The sequence below is a fragment of the Rhinolophus hipposideros genome (genome assembly GCF_964194185.1).
Source record: "Rhinolophus hipposideros genome assembly, chromosome: 3".
NCBI lineage: Eukaryota > Metazoa > Chordata > Mammalia > Chiroptera > Rhinolophidae > Rhinolophus > Rhinolophus hipposideros.
The window spans coordinates 105,670,797-105,682,210 of record NC_138049.1 but is presented as its reverse complement, the minus strand read 5'-3'; the positions used below and the strand labels follow the sequence as shown (position 1 = coordinate 105,682,210).

At 42.1% G+C, this 11,414-nt stretch overlaps 1 protein-coding gene across 1 annotated transcript; it reads right to left on the bottom strand.

Moving 5' to 3' along the window:
• Positions 1-1,134: 1,134 nt before the first annotated feature.
• On the bottom strand, positions 1,135-7,565 carry LOC308495463 (HLA class II histocompatibility antigen, DO beta chain). Its single transcript, XM_081043740.1, has 6 exons — positions 7,412-7,565; positions 4,141-4,410; positions 3,401-3,682; positions 2,821-2,931; positions 2,537-2,568; positions 1,135-2,393 (listed from the first exon to the last, which is right to left on the bottom strand). Exons 1-6 carry the CDS (start codon positions 7,500-7,502, stop codon positions 2,358-2,360), a joined length of 822 nt encoding a protein of 273 aa, XP_080899866.1. The 5' UTR covers positions 7,503-7,565; the 3' UTR covers positions 1,135-2,357.
• Positions 7,566-11,414: the final 3,849 nt, after the last annotated feature.

Genomic DNA, 11,414 nt, shown 5'->3' with positions numbered 1-11,414 from the left:
TAAGAAGTCTCTAAACTGACCATCCAGGCACCTTTCGAGGGCAGGGCTGTACATGGAGGAAAACTTAGGATAGTGGAATCAAACTTGAGCCAGGCGGGGACAAGGAGATGAAGGAAAAGTAGTGCAAAGCAAGGGATGGAAATAGAGTCGGGAACTCCCAAAAGCAAGCTGCCCTATTTTTGAGCACGATGCAAAAACACCAGAAAAGGGAGCTCTGTGAAGGAAAGGAAAGTACCCTGACGTTGCCTCCTTCTAAAATTCCAGAAAATGAATTTCATGTAAAAAAAGCAACAGATTAAAAAAAAGCAACAGATAAGGACTAAAGCTATATCTTATAAAGAGTTAGAGTGAGTAAGAAGAAAATACGGAACAGAATAAAATCCTTACAGACAAAGAAAGAACATCAGAAAAATCATGCTACCAAAAAGATGAAATTATAACCTCTTTCAAAACAAGCTAAAAGTCATTAAGAAAGTGTTAGAAGATATGAAATAACAACATAAATCACAATGGGAAAATCTCAAAATAGACAATAATATCATACAATAATAATGTAATGTGATAAATATTTCTCCAATATAATCGTACTACTGTAATACCCCTAAATTTACAAAATGCAACGTGTCAAATTTATCAAATAAAAAATTATAATTTTTGAGAAAAATCAGAGAGTCTCAGAAATGTGACAGTACTCAGGAAATAATTAGTAACTTTTAAAAAAACCCATTTCAGAAATGAAGATTGAACTAGAAAGAATAGAAGAATAAATAAACACAATGCAGAAGGCCTCAATAGAAAGAGAGGTGAAAAGGAGCTCTTTTTTTCCCCCCTTTCTTCAGCCTCCCGCCGCCCACTGGTCGCCAGTCATCAGTGGGCGGCTCACCTCTGCTCACCACAGCTCACTCCCGCCGACCTCCGGCTGCTCAGGGCAGCCCAGCTCCAGGGAGAGCTGTTGTTCACACTCGTAGCTGTAGAGGGCGCAGCTCACTGGCCCATGTGGGAATCGAACCCGAGATCTCGGTGTTAGGAGCGCAGCGCTCCAAATACCTGAGCCACTGGGCCGGCCGGGAGTTCAACTAAAAAGTATAACTCAATATAACATTGTTAAAACTAAAAAAGATTTGAACAACATATTGAAAGAGAATGTGGTTTATTTGAGAAACACAATTCAAACGACCAAGGCCAAGATATATTTTAATAAAATTTCTGGACATGAAAGAAAAAGAAAATACCACTTGGGCATCCCAGCAAAAATAGTGACTTAGATTATCGTCAGACTTTTTGAGAGCGATGCTACATAAAAATGTAACATTATATTAAGATACTGCAATAAAGCATAGAAATGAAGGATTGGTATAATTAGAATATCCCTGTTCTGCAATCCCCAGTGAATTAAAGGACCGAGGCAATGAGCATCAGTGGTTCCTAACATAACAAAAAGAGAGACAACCAGACGTTGTGTGCCTCCTGGTGAAAAACCACAACCCTCTCCCCCATAGACTTTCCAAAGGAACCACAGCTAAATCTGATCCACCTGCTGCATCCAGATGCCTATTTGCAGAAAAGGCAGAGGACGGCAGGATATGTTAAACTGCACCATGTGTGTGCAATCAGCAAAATCCAGACTATGGAAAACTCTGCAGGTCAAAAGTTCAGCTAAGGAAAAGAAAGGCATGGAGGAGAAACCTGTCAAGTATAAGGGACATAAAAGACAACTGAGCTATATTGTCCAGGAACTCATACTTGAGGGAATAGACTATGCAGAAACACCAAAAGAGGGTTACCATGGCAGCCAGGATATGATTACCTCTGAGAGGACAGAGGGGTTGACGGGCCTGAGGCACGTGGAGACCACAGTGGCCGGCAAAGTTCTATTTCTTGACCTGAGTGGTGATTACAGAGGATTTGCCTTAAACAATTCATTAAAGTATACATTTTGTGTAGTTGTCTGTATCTGTTTCATTTTACAATAAGATTTTTTTAAACAGTGAAAAGGAAAGCATCTGTCTTCTGAAGACTGTGGGGGTGGAAGTCGGAGGAGAGAAGGACTTGGGGGTAACAACTCAAAGCTGAGGGCCGGACCACAGAAAGTGAACAGCTTGGGACTGGAAGGAGTTAGGTCTTAGGGGAATTTCTGGGCACTGTCCTTGGAAACCGGGACTCCTGGCATATACAAGAAGGAGGAGGAAGGGCGGAAGCGTGAGAGATGCGTGATCTCGGAACACAGAACTGCTCCAAGTCCTCACAGAAAAGGGCCACTCCAGAATAGTGACCTCACGAGTGTCCGTTACTCTAGTGTGGGGCCCACGCCAGGCAGTACTGCTCCAGGCTCCAGGCGAGAAGCTTCAGTCAGGACCTCAGTATGGCGGTGGTGGGGAGACAGCTCTTGATACCTGCAGGGACAGTGATAAAGTCTCATGAGGGACCCCCACTCTCCCATTCGAGGGCTTCAGCAGACAAAGCCACCCTTCCATCATACCCCCGTGAAGGGTTGAGAGAATGATCTGCCACCCAAAGACAGGGAGGAAGACATTACCTCATCACCAGATAGCTGAGTCTCCACATATCCTGGAAAGAAAGAGAGGGAAGAAACAGAACATTCCAGTTAGGACTAAATATTGTCATTATCTGAGGAGTGGGGGACGACCTGCCTTATCACAGCTCCATCACCGCTGACCCCGGATGTTTCTGCTTCAGAAAAGACTATCCCAGTGATCCTGAGAAGTACAACAAGCCTCCCCGCCTCACATCTTTGACATTAGGAAAGTGGGAAGTGGGGAAACCCCAGAGCCAGTGGCAGGTACTCCCAGAGGCCATTACCTTTCCGAACCCTGAGATGAATGGCGATTCCCACCAGAAGGAAGACAAGCCCAAACAGGAAGGCTACCACTGCACTTAGCACCTTTCTCCAAGAGAGCTCACACTGGGCTCCTAGGGAAACAGGGCTCCAAGTTAGTAAAAGCTGTCGATATTTGGTGCACCTTCCTGAAATCCCAGAGCCTTTGCTGGATATCAATTCAATGCCATCTGAAGAACATACATTTAGAAATGGTTCTTTGAAGCCCAGGTTTTCACCCATTAAGTTTCTGTTACAGAATCTTATAGCCCATATGAATGCCCCCTAATACCAAGACCAAAGTATTAGAAGATACTAGTTCCCCACGCTGGAAGTGAGTGACAAGGTGGTTAGATCTCCTTATTTCTTGGAAGATAGAAGGACAGGTATCTGCCATGCTTTCTCCCACCCTAACTCCAGAACGCCTGTGATGCCCTGACTCCCTCAGATCGGGGCAAAGAAGAATTAGTTTTGTGCCCAAGATGAATGTGGAGGTCACAGGCCCAGTACTGAGTCAGCAGGACCTCGAGTCGGGCCCAGAGAGTACAAGAAACTGGTTCTCACTCCACTCCACAGACACAGGGCTTGGCAGACTGGCATGCTCAACGAGGCATGTGTAGACATCTCCGAGTTCAGGAGTCATTTCCAGCATCACCATTTTCTGAAAGGTCCAGTCTCCATTCCCAATAAGGCCAGTGGACATGACACCCACTCTCTCCTCCTGCCCATTCCGGAACCATCTGATCGTGATGTCCCCTGGATAGAAACCGGTCACAGAGCAAAGAAGCACATTGTGGTGCTGCAGGCTTGGGGGCCTCTCCGGGTACACTGTCACCTCTGGTTGCACTAGAAAGGGAGAGAAAAATGACACTGTGAAGGAAAACCATAAAGCCAACACCCGAGTTTCTTTGGGGACTATCTCTGCCCCTTATAAGCTCTTTCCCAGACCATCCAAGAAGAAACTGAAAATGTGAGGAAATCTCGGAAACTGGATGTGGCTGTGCCCCCGGGGAGGATTTAGGCCTTATCAGACAGTCCCCCGCTTATCCGTTACCCATTGTAGTTGAGATACACTAGTCCTAAAAGTCCCTGCGAATCTGGGGGGCCTAGGACCAAGGTCACAGTGACCTGACCTGTGAGGCTAATGAGTGAGTCACAGTTGGGAACAGAACCTATACACAGACTCCCCTGCTCCTAATCAGTTTGTGCCAAAGCAGGAAGTCGCTTCTCATAAGGAGGAAGAGTGATGGCCAGGTTCACACGGGGAGCTCCCTGAACCCACCAGACCCACCCTCCCACCTCACCTTTTCTCCCCACAGTGAAGGGCGCACCCAGCTCGTAGTTATGTCTGCAGAGCATATCCACAGCAGCTCTACTTCTCTCCAGTATGTCTGGCCGATGGTTCCACAGCTCAGCATCAGGCTGCCCCAGCTCCGTCAAGGCCACAAACTTCCCCACATCACTGTCGAAACGTGCATACTCCTCCAAGTTAAAGATGAACCTGACCACAAACTGCACCCTTTCTGTCCCGTTGGTGAAGTAGCAGTCAGCTTTGGCCTGAATCACAAAATCTTCTGGGGGAAAAAACAAAAAACACTATAAACCAGCCCCTACCTTTAGGAAACCCTACCAGGTAAATTATGCTAGCCTGCATGGATTTGAGAGATGGCCTTTGATCTAAGTAAATAGGCCCTTGGGCCCCACCCTGGTTCCTCTTAGCAAAGATATCCACAGTGGGACGAAGCCTGTGGCCCATCCTATCAGGCCAGCTGAACAGGAGACATGTAACCCAAGAAGCAAACCAAAGAGAGTCCCAAGAGACATAAACATTCAACAAATATTCATTCATTCATTCATTCATTTTCAACAAATATTTATTGACTGTTTTGCCAGACACTGTGTTAAGTTTCTCCAAACCAGGTTTTCAGAAGCCCAAGGTTTGAACTCCATTATCAAGTCAAAAGATTCCTCCCCACATAGAATAATTCAGTAGTATTCTTGACCTTAGCTGGTTCATTCCATACGTTCCTTCTGGAGTAAAATGAAGGAATAATGAAGGTGGGGCAAAGAAATGCAGAGTAGGTACATAGTAGGTGTGAAATCAACTCCCCTTCTTCCTTCCACTCACTATAGGTTTTCTCCAAGAATTTTGTCTGGACCTTTTCCTTTGTACTCTTATTCAGAGACCTCTTCCCTGCTGTTGGCTCTAATGAGGTAATGACCTCATGACCTCTATTGATGTTGGGTGAAATAACGTTAATCCATGAATTCAAGTTGCCTTTCATCACCATCATCACTGACACATTATACCTACAATCTTGTAGTTGCAACAACATGGTGATTGGGAATATAAAGTTAGTTTAAACCTTCTTTGGGAACTTTTAAATTAAACACTGCCACCTAAGATGGAATAAAAAAAAACGCAATTCCATTCTCTATTATGATTTTCTACTTTCAAAGTATTTTACTAATATTGATAGTGATTAATTTGAGCCATATATTAACATTCATATAATGTACCTCATTTTTAATCTTCTCATGTTCTCCAAAGTAATTTAATTGTCCAAAGTTATTCAATCAGTCCTCATAGGAAAGAAAAAGTATGCCTCTTACTGGTAGAGCATAGTGTGCTATGGCTGAATGTTATGTCCCTCCAAAGTTCATATGTTGAAATCCTAACCCCCTAAGATGATGGTATCATTAGTTGCTGCCTTTGGGAGGTGCTTTAGGTCATGAGAGTGGAGCCCTGATGAACGGGATTAGTGCTCCAGAAAAATCCCTCACCCCTTCGACCATGTGAGGACCCCGCGAGAAGGGGCCAGCTATGAACCAGGAAGAGAGTTCCCACCAGAACACGACCATGCTGGAGCCTTGATCTTAGACTCCCCAGCCCCAGAACTGGGAGAAATAAATTTCTATTGTTTATCAGTCACACAGTCTGTGGCATGTTGTTATAGCAGCTCAAACAGACTAAGACCGTGCTATGTGTCTTACATTTGAAGATCTGGAAAAGTTTAAGAGACACGCTTGTAAATAGATCTGGGATAGGTCTCAGTTGATATGAGCTCTAGTTTTAAATCTAGTAGATTTACATAGAAACAGACACTTACCCTCCCTGACTTGCTTCCCCATTGATAAAAGAGTGCTTGGGTTCACACACAACACTGAGGGACAGCTCAAAAGCATCGTATTGAGAAAAGAAAACAGAATGTGTTTAATGCACAATGACATTAATTAAAATACACACAGAAAAAAACAATGCTACATGTTTTTAAAGGCCACCCTCGTACTTAAAGACACACCAGACACATGAGAATGGATATTTGTGGAAGAGAAGGAGTGAGAATAGAGACAAGGGAAGAGAGGAGAGAGTCTACTGACGAATGATTACGATGTGCTGTGAACTCACTGGGTAAGAGTCGATCGATTCTATGCACTTGAGAACAATGATGAAAGGAAATTCAAATGGGTTAATAATGCATGTTGGCAGGAAAGATCTCCCTGAAGAAATGGCATCTAAGTTGAGACTTGAAAGTTCATTGTTACTGGTCTTGAGTTTTAAATTTATTTTCCTCTCTAAGTTCAGCAGGCTCCTTCAGGAACGGCAGAGCTGAGCTGCCAGGACGACAGTGTCCTTCCTGGGTCAGCCATACTCATCTCTCACTCAACAGCTGATTTCATGTGATACTCTCACCTCTTATTCTCTGTTCCCTCTTACGGTCAAAATCAAGGGGAAATTTTTTTTTCAAATTAGATCTGGTTCAGATTTAAGATCTGGACTAATTTTTTTTCCCCATTTGTGTTGTTTAATGGGCATTACAAGCTCAGAAAGTTTTCTCTTCTCTAAGAATAATGATCTTCTCCTACACACCCTCCCCCAGGTTTGTTCCTCTTTTGTATTTAATGAGACTTTGACATTCAAAGGGGTTTTGTTTATAGCTCATTAGATCCTGTTTTATGCTGATAAATGTATTTTATGCTGCAACATTGCTTCATGTTTGCATAGCCTACCTCGTCAGCTAGAAAAATAACAGCAATAAATACAGGTACGCCATAACCTGAGGACAGGAATAACGTATTCAACTCTTATTTCTCAAAATTGCTTGGTACAATTCTGACCATATAATAGGGGCTTAATAGATGCCAAAAGAAGCAATCTTTGTTTCCAACTTCTTTTGTTCATATATAGTCCAATTGGATAAATACAGAAACAGTCACAATCATCAGAGCAAACTCGGGGCTGAAGAATGGCAGCCAGTCTCAGACTGCCTCCATTTTTGTAGTTCTCCTGACGGGCGTTGGTCCAATAAGGACCCTAAACAGGACAAAATGTTTCCCTTCATCCTGCCTCCCGACACCTTGAATCTGTGGCTCTGGTACAGGAAGCCCCTTTTCCCAGCAGTCCATTATGTGTGGGAAAGGGTAAAGAAACACTTCTCGTCAAAGGGAGAACACTGTCTTTGAAGCCAGAAGCCACGTCCAGTCTGGTCTGTATCCTGGACCTATATGGAAAGGTATCCCTCCCCCATGCCAATTCTTGCATGCACACCTGAAAAAAAATCCTTCTGTTCTTACCTGGAGCGTCTCTGTCTTGAGTCATAGAGAAATTCAGCCTGATCAGATTCACTATCAGAGCCACCACCCAGGGAACCCTCCCGGAACCCATTCTGGAAGGAAAAAATGAGACAGGAAAATCACCAACCTCTTCAGAATGGGGCTTGCCCTTACACAACTCAGGCAAAACATGTTCATTAAGTGTATACCTTCCTGGCCTACCCAGGATTGGAAACTTCCCACACTGACAACCAATCAAGATAGAGAAGCTTTGCATCATTAGGTGCTGGGTAGAATATTTTCATAAACGTGCTATACTACTCGAGAATTGTTTACATGTGGAATCACTGACAGTAGTTTAGGTATGTGGAAAATGGGCTAGGAGAAAAAGAAAAAAATATTCTATACAGTAGGTGGTCCTAGAAGAACTGAGCACATTGTTTATTATGTACCCTCCTATCCTCATTTTGCACTGTCCCTGGCTTGTCCTTGCCAAATAGGTCTCCCTTCCTATGGGGTGGTTGGTGTTGCCAACAGAGGGTGTGTTAATTAAGAAGAAAGTAGAAAGCATTCTGAAGCATATGCCTTCAGAGGAGGTGGTGAATGGATTATCAGAGAACAAATAGAAGAGATTGAGAATAACCTAGAGAGTATGATTTCCTATAAACCAAAACAGGGCCAAAAAAAACAAAACAAAAAAACACAAAGAGAGGATTCTCAGAGAACAAAATGCTGCAAAAATCTTCATGAGGATAAAATACAAGAAAACATTATTGTATTTTATAATTAGTTGGTCACCAATAACCTTTAATGGGACATGAAGTGTTAAAGGTAAAAGCTATGTTTCAAAACAGTGAAAAGTAAATTGGAAATGAGAAAATGAAGGTAGCAAATATAAAAGTCCCTCTAGAATTTTGAAAGTGAAAATAAGGAAAAAGATGAGACTATCACTTGAGAGAAAAGCAACACTAAACAAACATTACTTTTAAGATAGGAAAGACCTTAACAAGTTTCTGAAGCAAATAGAAGGCACCCTCCAAAAAAATGCTGACTGGAATTCAAGAATAATAATTGTCAGGCTTGGCAATGAAAACGAACGCTTCTTCAGATGCACGAATGAAAACATTGGAGTAAGAATGAAAGATGTGGAGTAAGAAAGATGGGAATGAGGAAATTTCAGTTGTATGACTTTCAATGGATTCAATTTAAAATGAGATAAAATCTTCTGTTAAAAATGAGCTGCAAGAAAATACATTTGATAACTAAGGAGAGCAAGACTCCTCTTCACCACAGTGGATTATAAGTGCATTATCATGTATTTAGCACAGAGCTATCCATGCTCAATGTTATGGGCTGTGCAATGATTGAATAGACAAGTCCCTTGTCCCCAAGAAATGTATAACCTATGTGGAGTGACGGGGAAACAATCCACCATACTGTCAGGAAGAATGAATAAATTTGTAATGTTGGAGCACACAAACAGACTAAACTCTAACAACTTTGTCTAGAAAGAGCTCGTGATGAAGTTAATATTTGATGCAATTGGCCTAACAAATGGAAAATTTAGGAATTCAAAATACCCAGTAGATGAAGACAATTGAAAGGAGATAAACAGTGAAACAAAAAAGTTTATCTGGAATCCCTTTAAAATGACTGATGATCCACAATAAATAAGTATATGCACACTACTTCATTGAATGGGAGGAGATACAATAGAATTTTTTTTTTGCTTCTTCACTTCCCTAAAGAAACATATGCTTTGATGGGTATGTAAGGTGGGATTACGATGGTAGTTGACCAGGAGACCCAGAAATACTTGATTTATGCCTTACCAAATATGCTGGGATGCCCTCGGGAAAGCTCTACCCATAAATAGTAATAGCAAATTGAAAATCAAAAGTTTACTCTATTATTAGCTGGTCAAATCCCTGACATGCCAAAGAGTTTTATGGTAAGCTTCTCTGAAGCATAAGACCCCACACAAGGTCTCATGTTCCCTCTTAAATCCTACATGTATCATTTGCCAAGTGTAAATCCTGAAGGATTAAGAACTTCCAAGCACATGAGTTATACTGTGGGAAGAAGAAAGATGATTGGGTCACAAAGGGACTCTGTTCAAGACAGCAGAAATAGGGTTCAGAAAAGAGAAGTAAAATACACCTATGTAACCTTTTAATGTACTCTGACGCACTCTTAGTGAACATGCCTTATCCTGGAATCTGACCCCTCAGAATAAGAATTTCTTCTCTTGGAGTTCATGATAGATAAAGAAAAAGATGGAGAGGTGTGGAAGACATCTCCAGTGTTCACCAGTTTCCTCTACTTCCTGCGTACATGGAAAACGATACCTCCTAGTCACTGGGACTATGTGACTAGTTCTAGCCAATGGTTAGTGAACAAAAAGTTCTCGATCAAAAATTTAACTATTATATCATTGCATGATTCTTCTTCTCCTCCCCTACCAAGTCAACCAAGACAGACTTGTGTTGAAATGGTGGAATCAAAATATAAAAGTAGTCTAATTAGCTGAATCATCATGGAAGGCAGCCACCCTGAAAATCACTCAAATCTACAACAGATGCTATATGAATGAGAGATAACTTTTGCTTGATTAAGGCACTGAGCGTTGTTTGTTACCGCAGCCTGGCCTGACTTAACCTAACTAATATAGGACAGGCACAGAAATGTTGACTCACCCCCACCACATCCCTCAGGTAGACTTGAATATTCATGAATAAGAAGACCCACCACGGGCCAGAAAATGGTAGACACTGCATACCAAGCATGTGACCCATGACTTCTAGAGGTGGGTGGTGGTGTGGATCCCATTTGGGAGGCCATGTGTGAAACTGAGTAAAAAGGCGGCAAGTTAGAAGGAGTTCAAGCCACTGAATTTTAACTTCCTCCCTTATTCCTACCCACACATACTTTAGTCTTCCCCATGTATCTCAACTTATTTGAAAATGGAGAAAAACATTTGACTTGAGGCTGAGTGAGTGAGGTTATCAGAAGTAGTAGAAGCACGAGAGGGCATGAGGCATAAGTCTAAGTCTGTTTCCTCTCCTCGGCAGGCCGTACCCGGGCTGGGCTTCTGCAGCTTCTCTCAGAGGTAAAAGACATTTCATGAGGAGAGGAGAAAGAATGGGGCTTAGAGAATATAGATTAAATGGGGGCTTGTATTTCAGAGTGAGGAGAAGGAGTTCCCAGAGGGTAAGGGGCGGTGAGAGAGCACTGGAGGGTAGGGATGCTGATCCAGAAAGTTAGGAGGGCTGCTCTTTCTTACTTCGGAGGTAAATGTGTCCCAGGCCCATCAGCGCTAAGGTCCGACTTGCCTACATCATCATAATAAGAGCTAATATTTGCTGATTGCTTCTTGTGAGTCAGTTTTCTAAGCACCGTATGAAAGAATATGTGTGATGCAATCCCCATCAAAATCCCAATGGCATTTTTTTAAAAAATAGAACAAAAAATCATCAGATTTGTTTGGAACCACAAAAGACCCCGAATAGCCAAAGCAATCTTAAGAAAAAAGAACAGTGCTGGAGGTATCACACTGCCTGACTTTAGCTTGTACTACAGGGCTACAATAATCAAAACAGCATGGTATTGGCGGAAAAACAGACACATAGACCAATGGAATAGAATTGAGAACCCAGAAATAAAACCACATAAATATGGACAGATAATTTTTTACAAAGAAGCTAAAAACATACAATGGAGAAAAGACAGCCTCTTCAATAAATGGTGCTAGAAGAATTGGATAGTCACGTGCAAAAGAATGAAACTGGACTGCTATCTGTCACCATGTACCAAAATTAATTCAAAATGGATCAAAGACTTAAGCATAAGACCTGACACAATAAACTGCATAGAAGAAAACATAGGTACTAAACTTATGGACCTTGGGTTCAAAGAGCATTTTATGAATTTGACTCCGAAGGCAAGGGAAGTAAAAGATAAAATAAACAAATGGGACTATATGAAACTTAAAAGTTTTTGCACAGCAAAAGAAACCATCGACAAA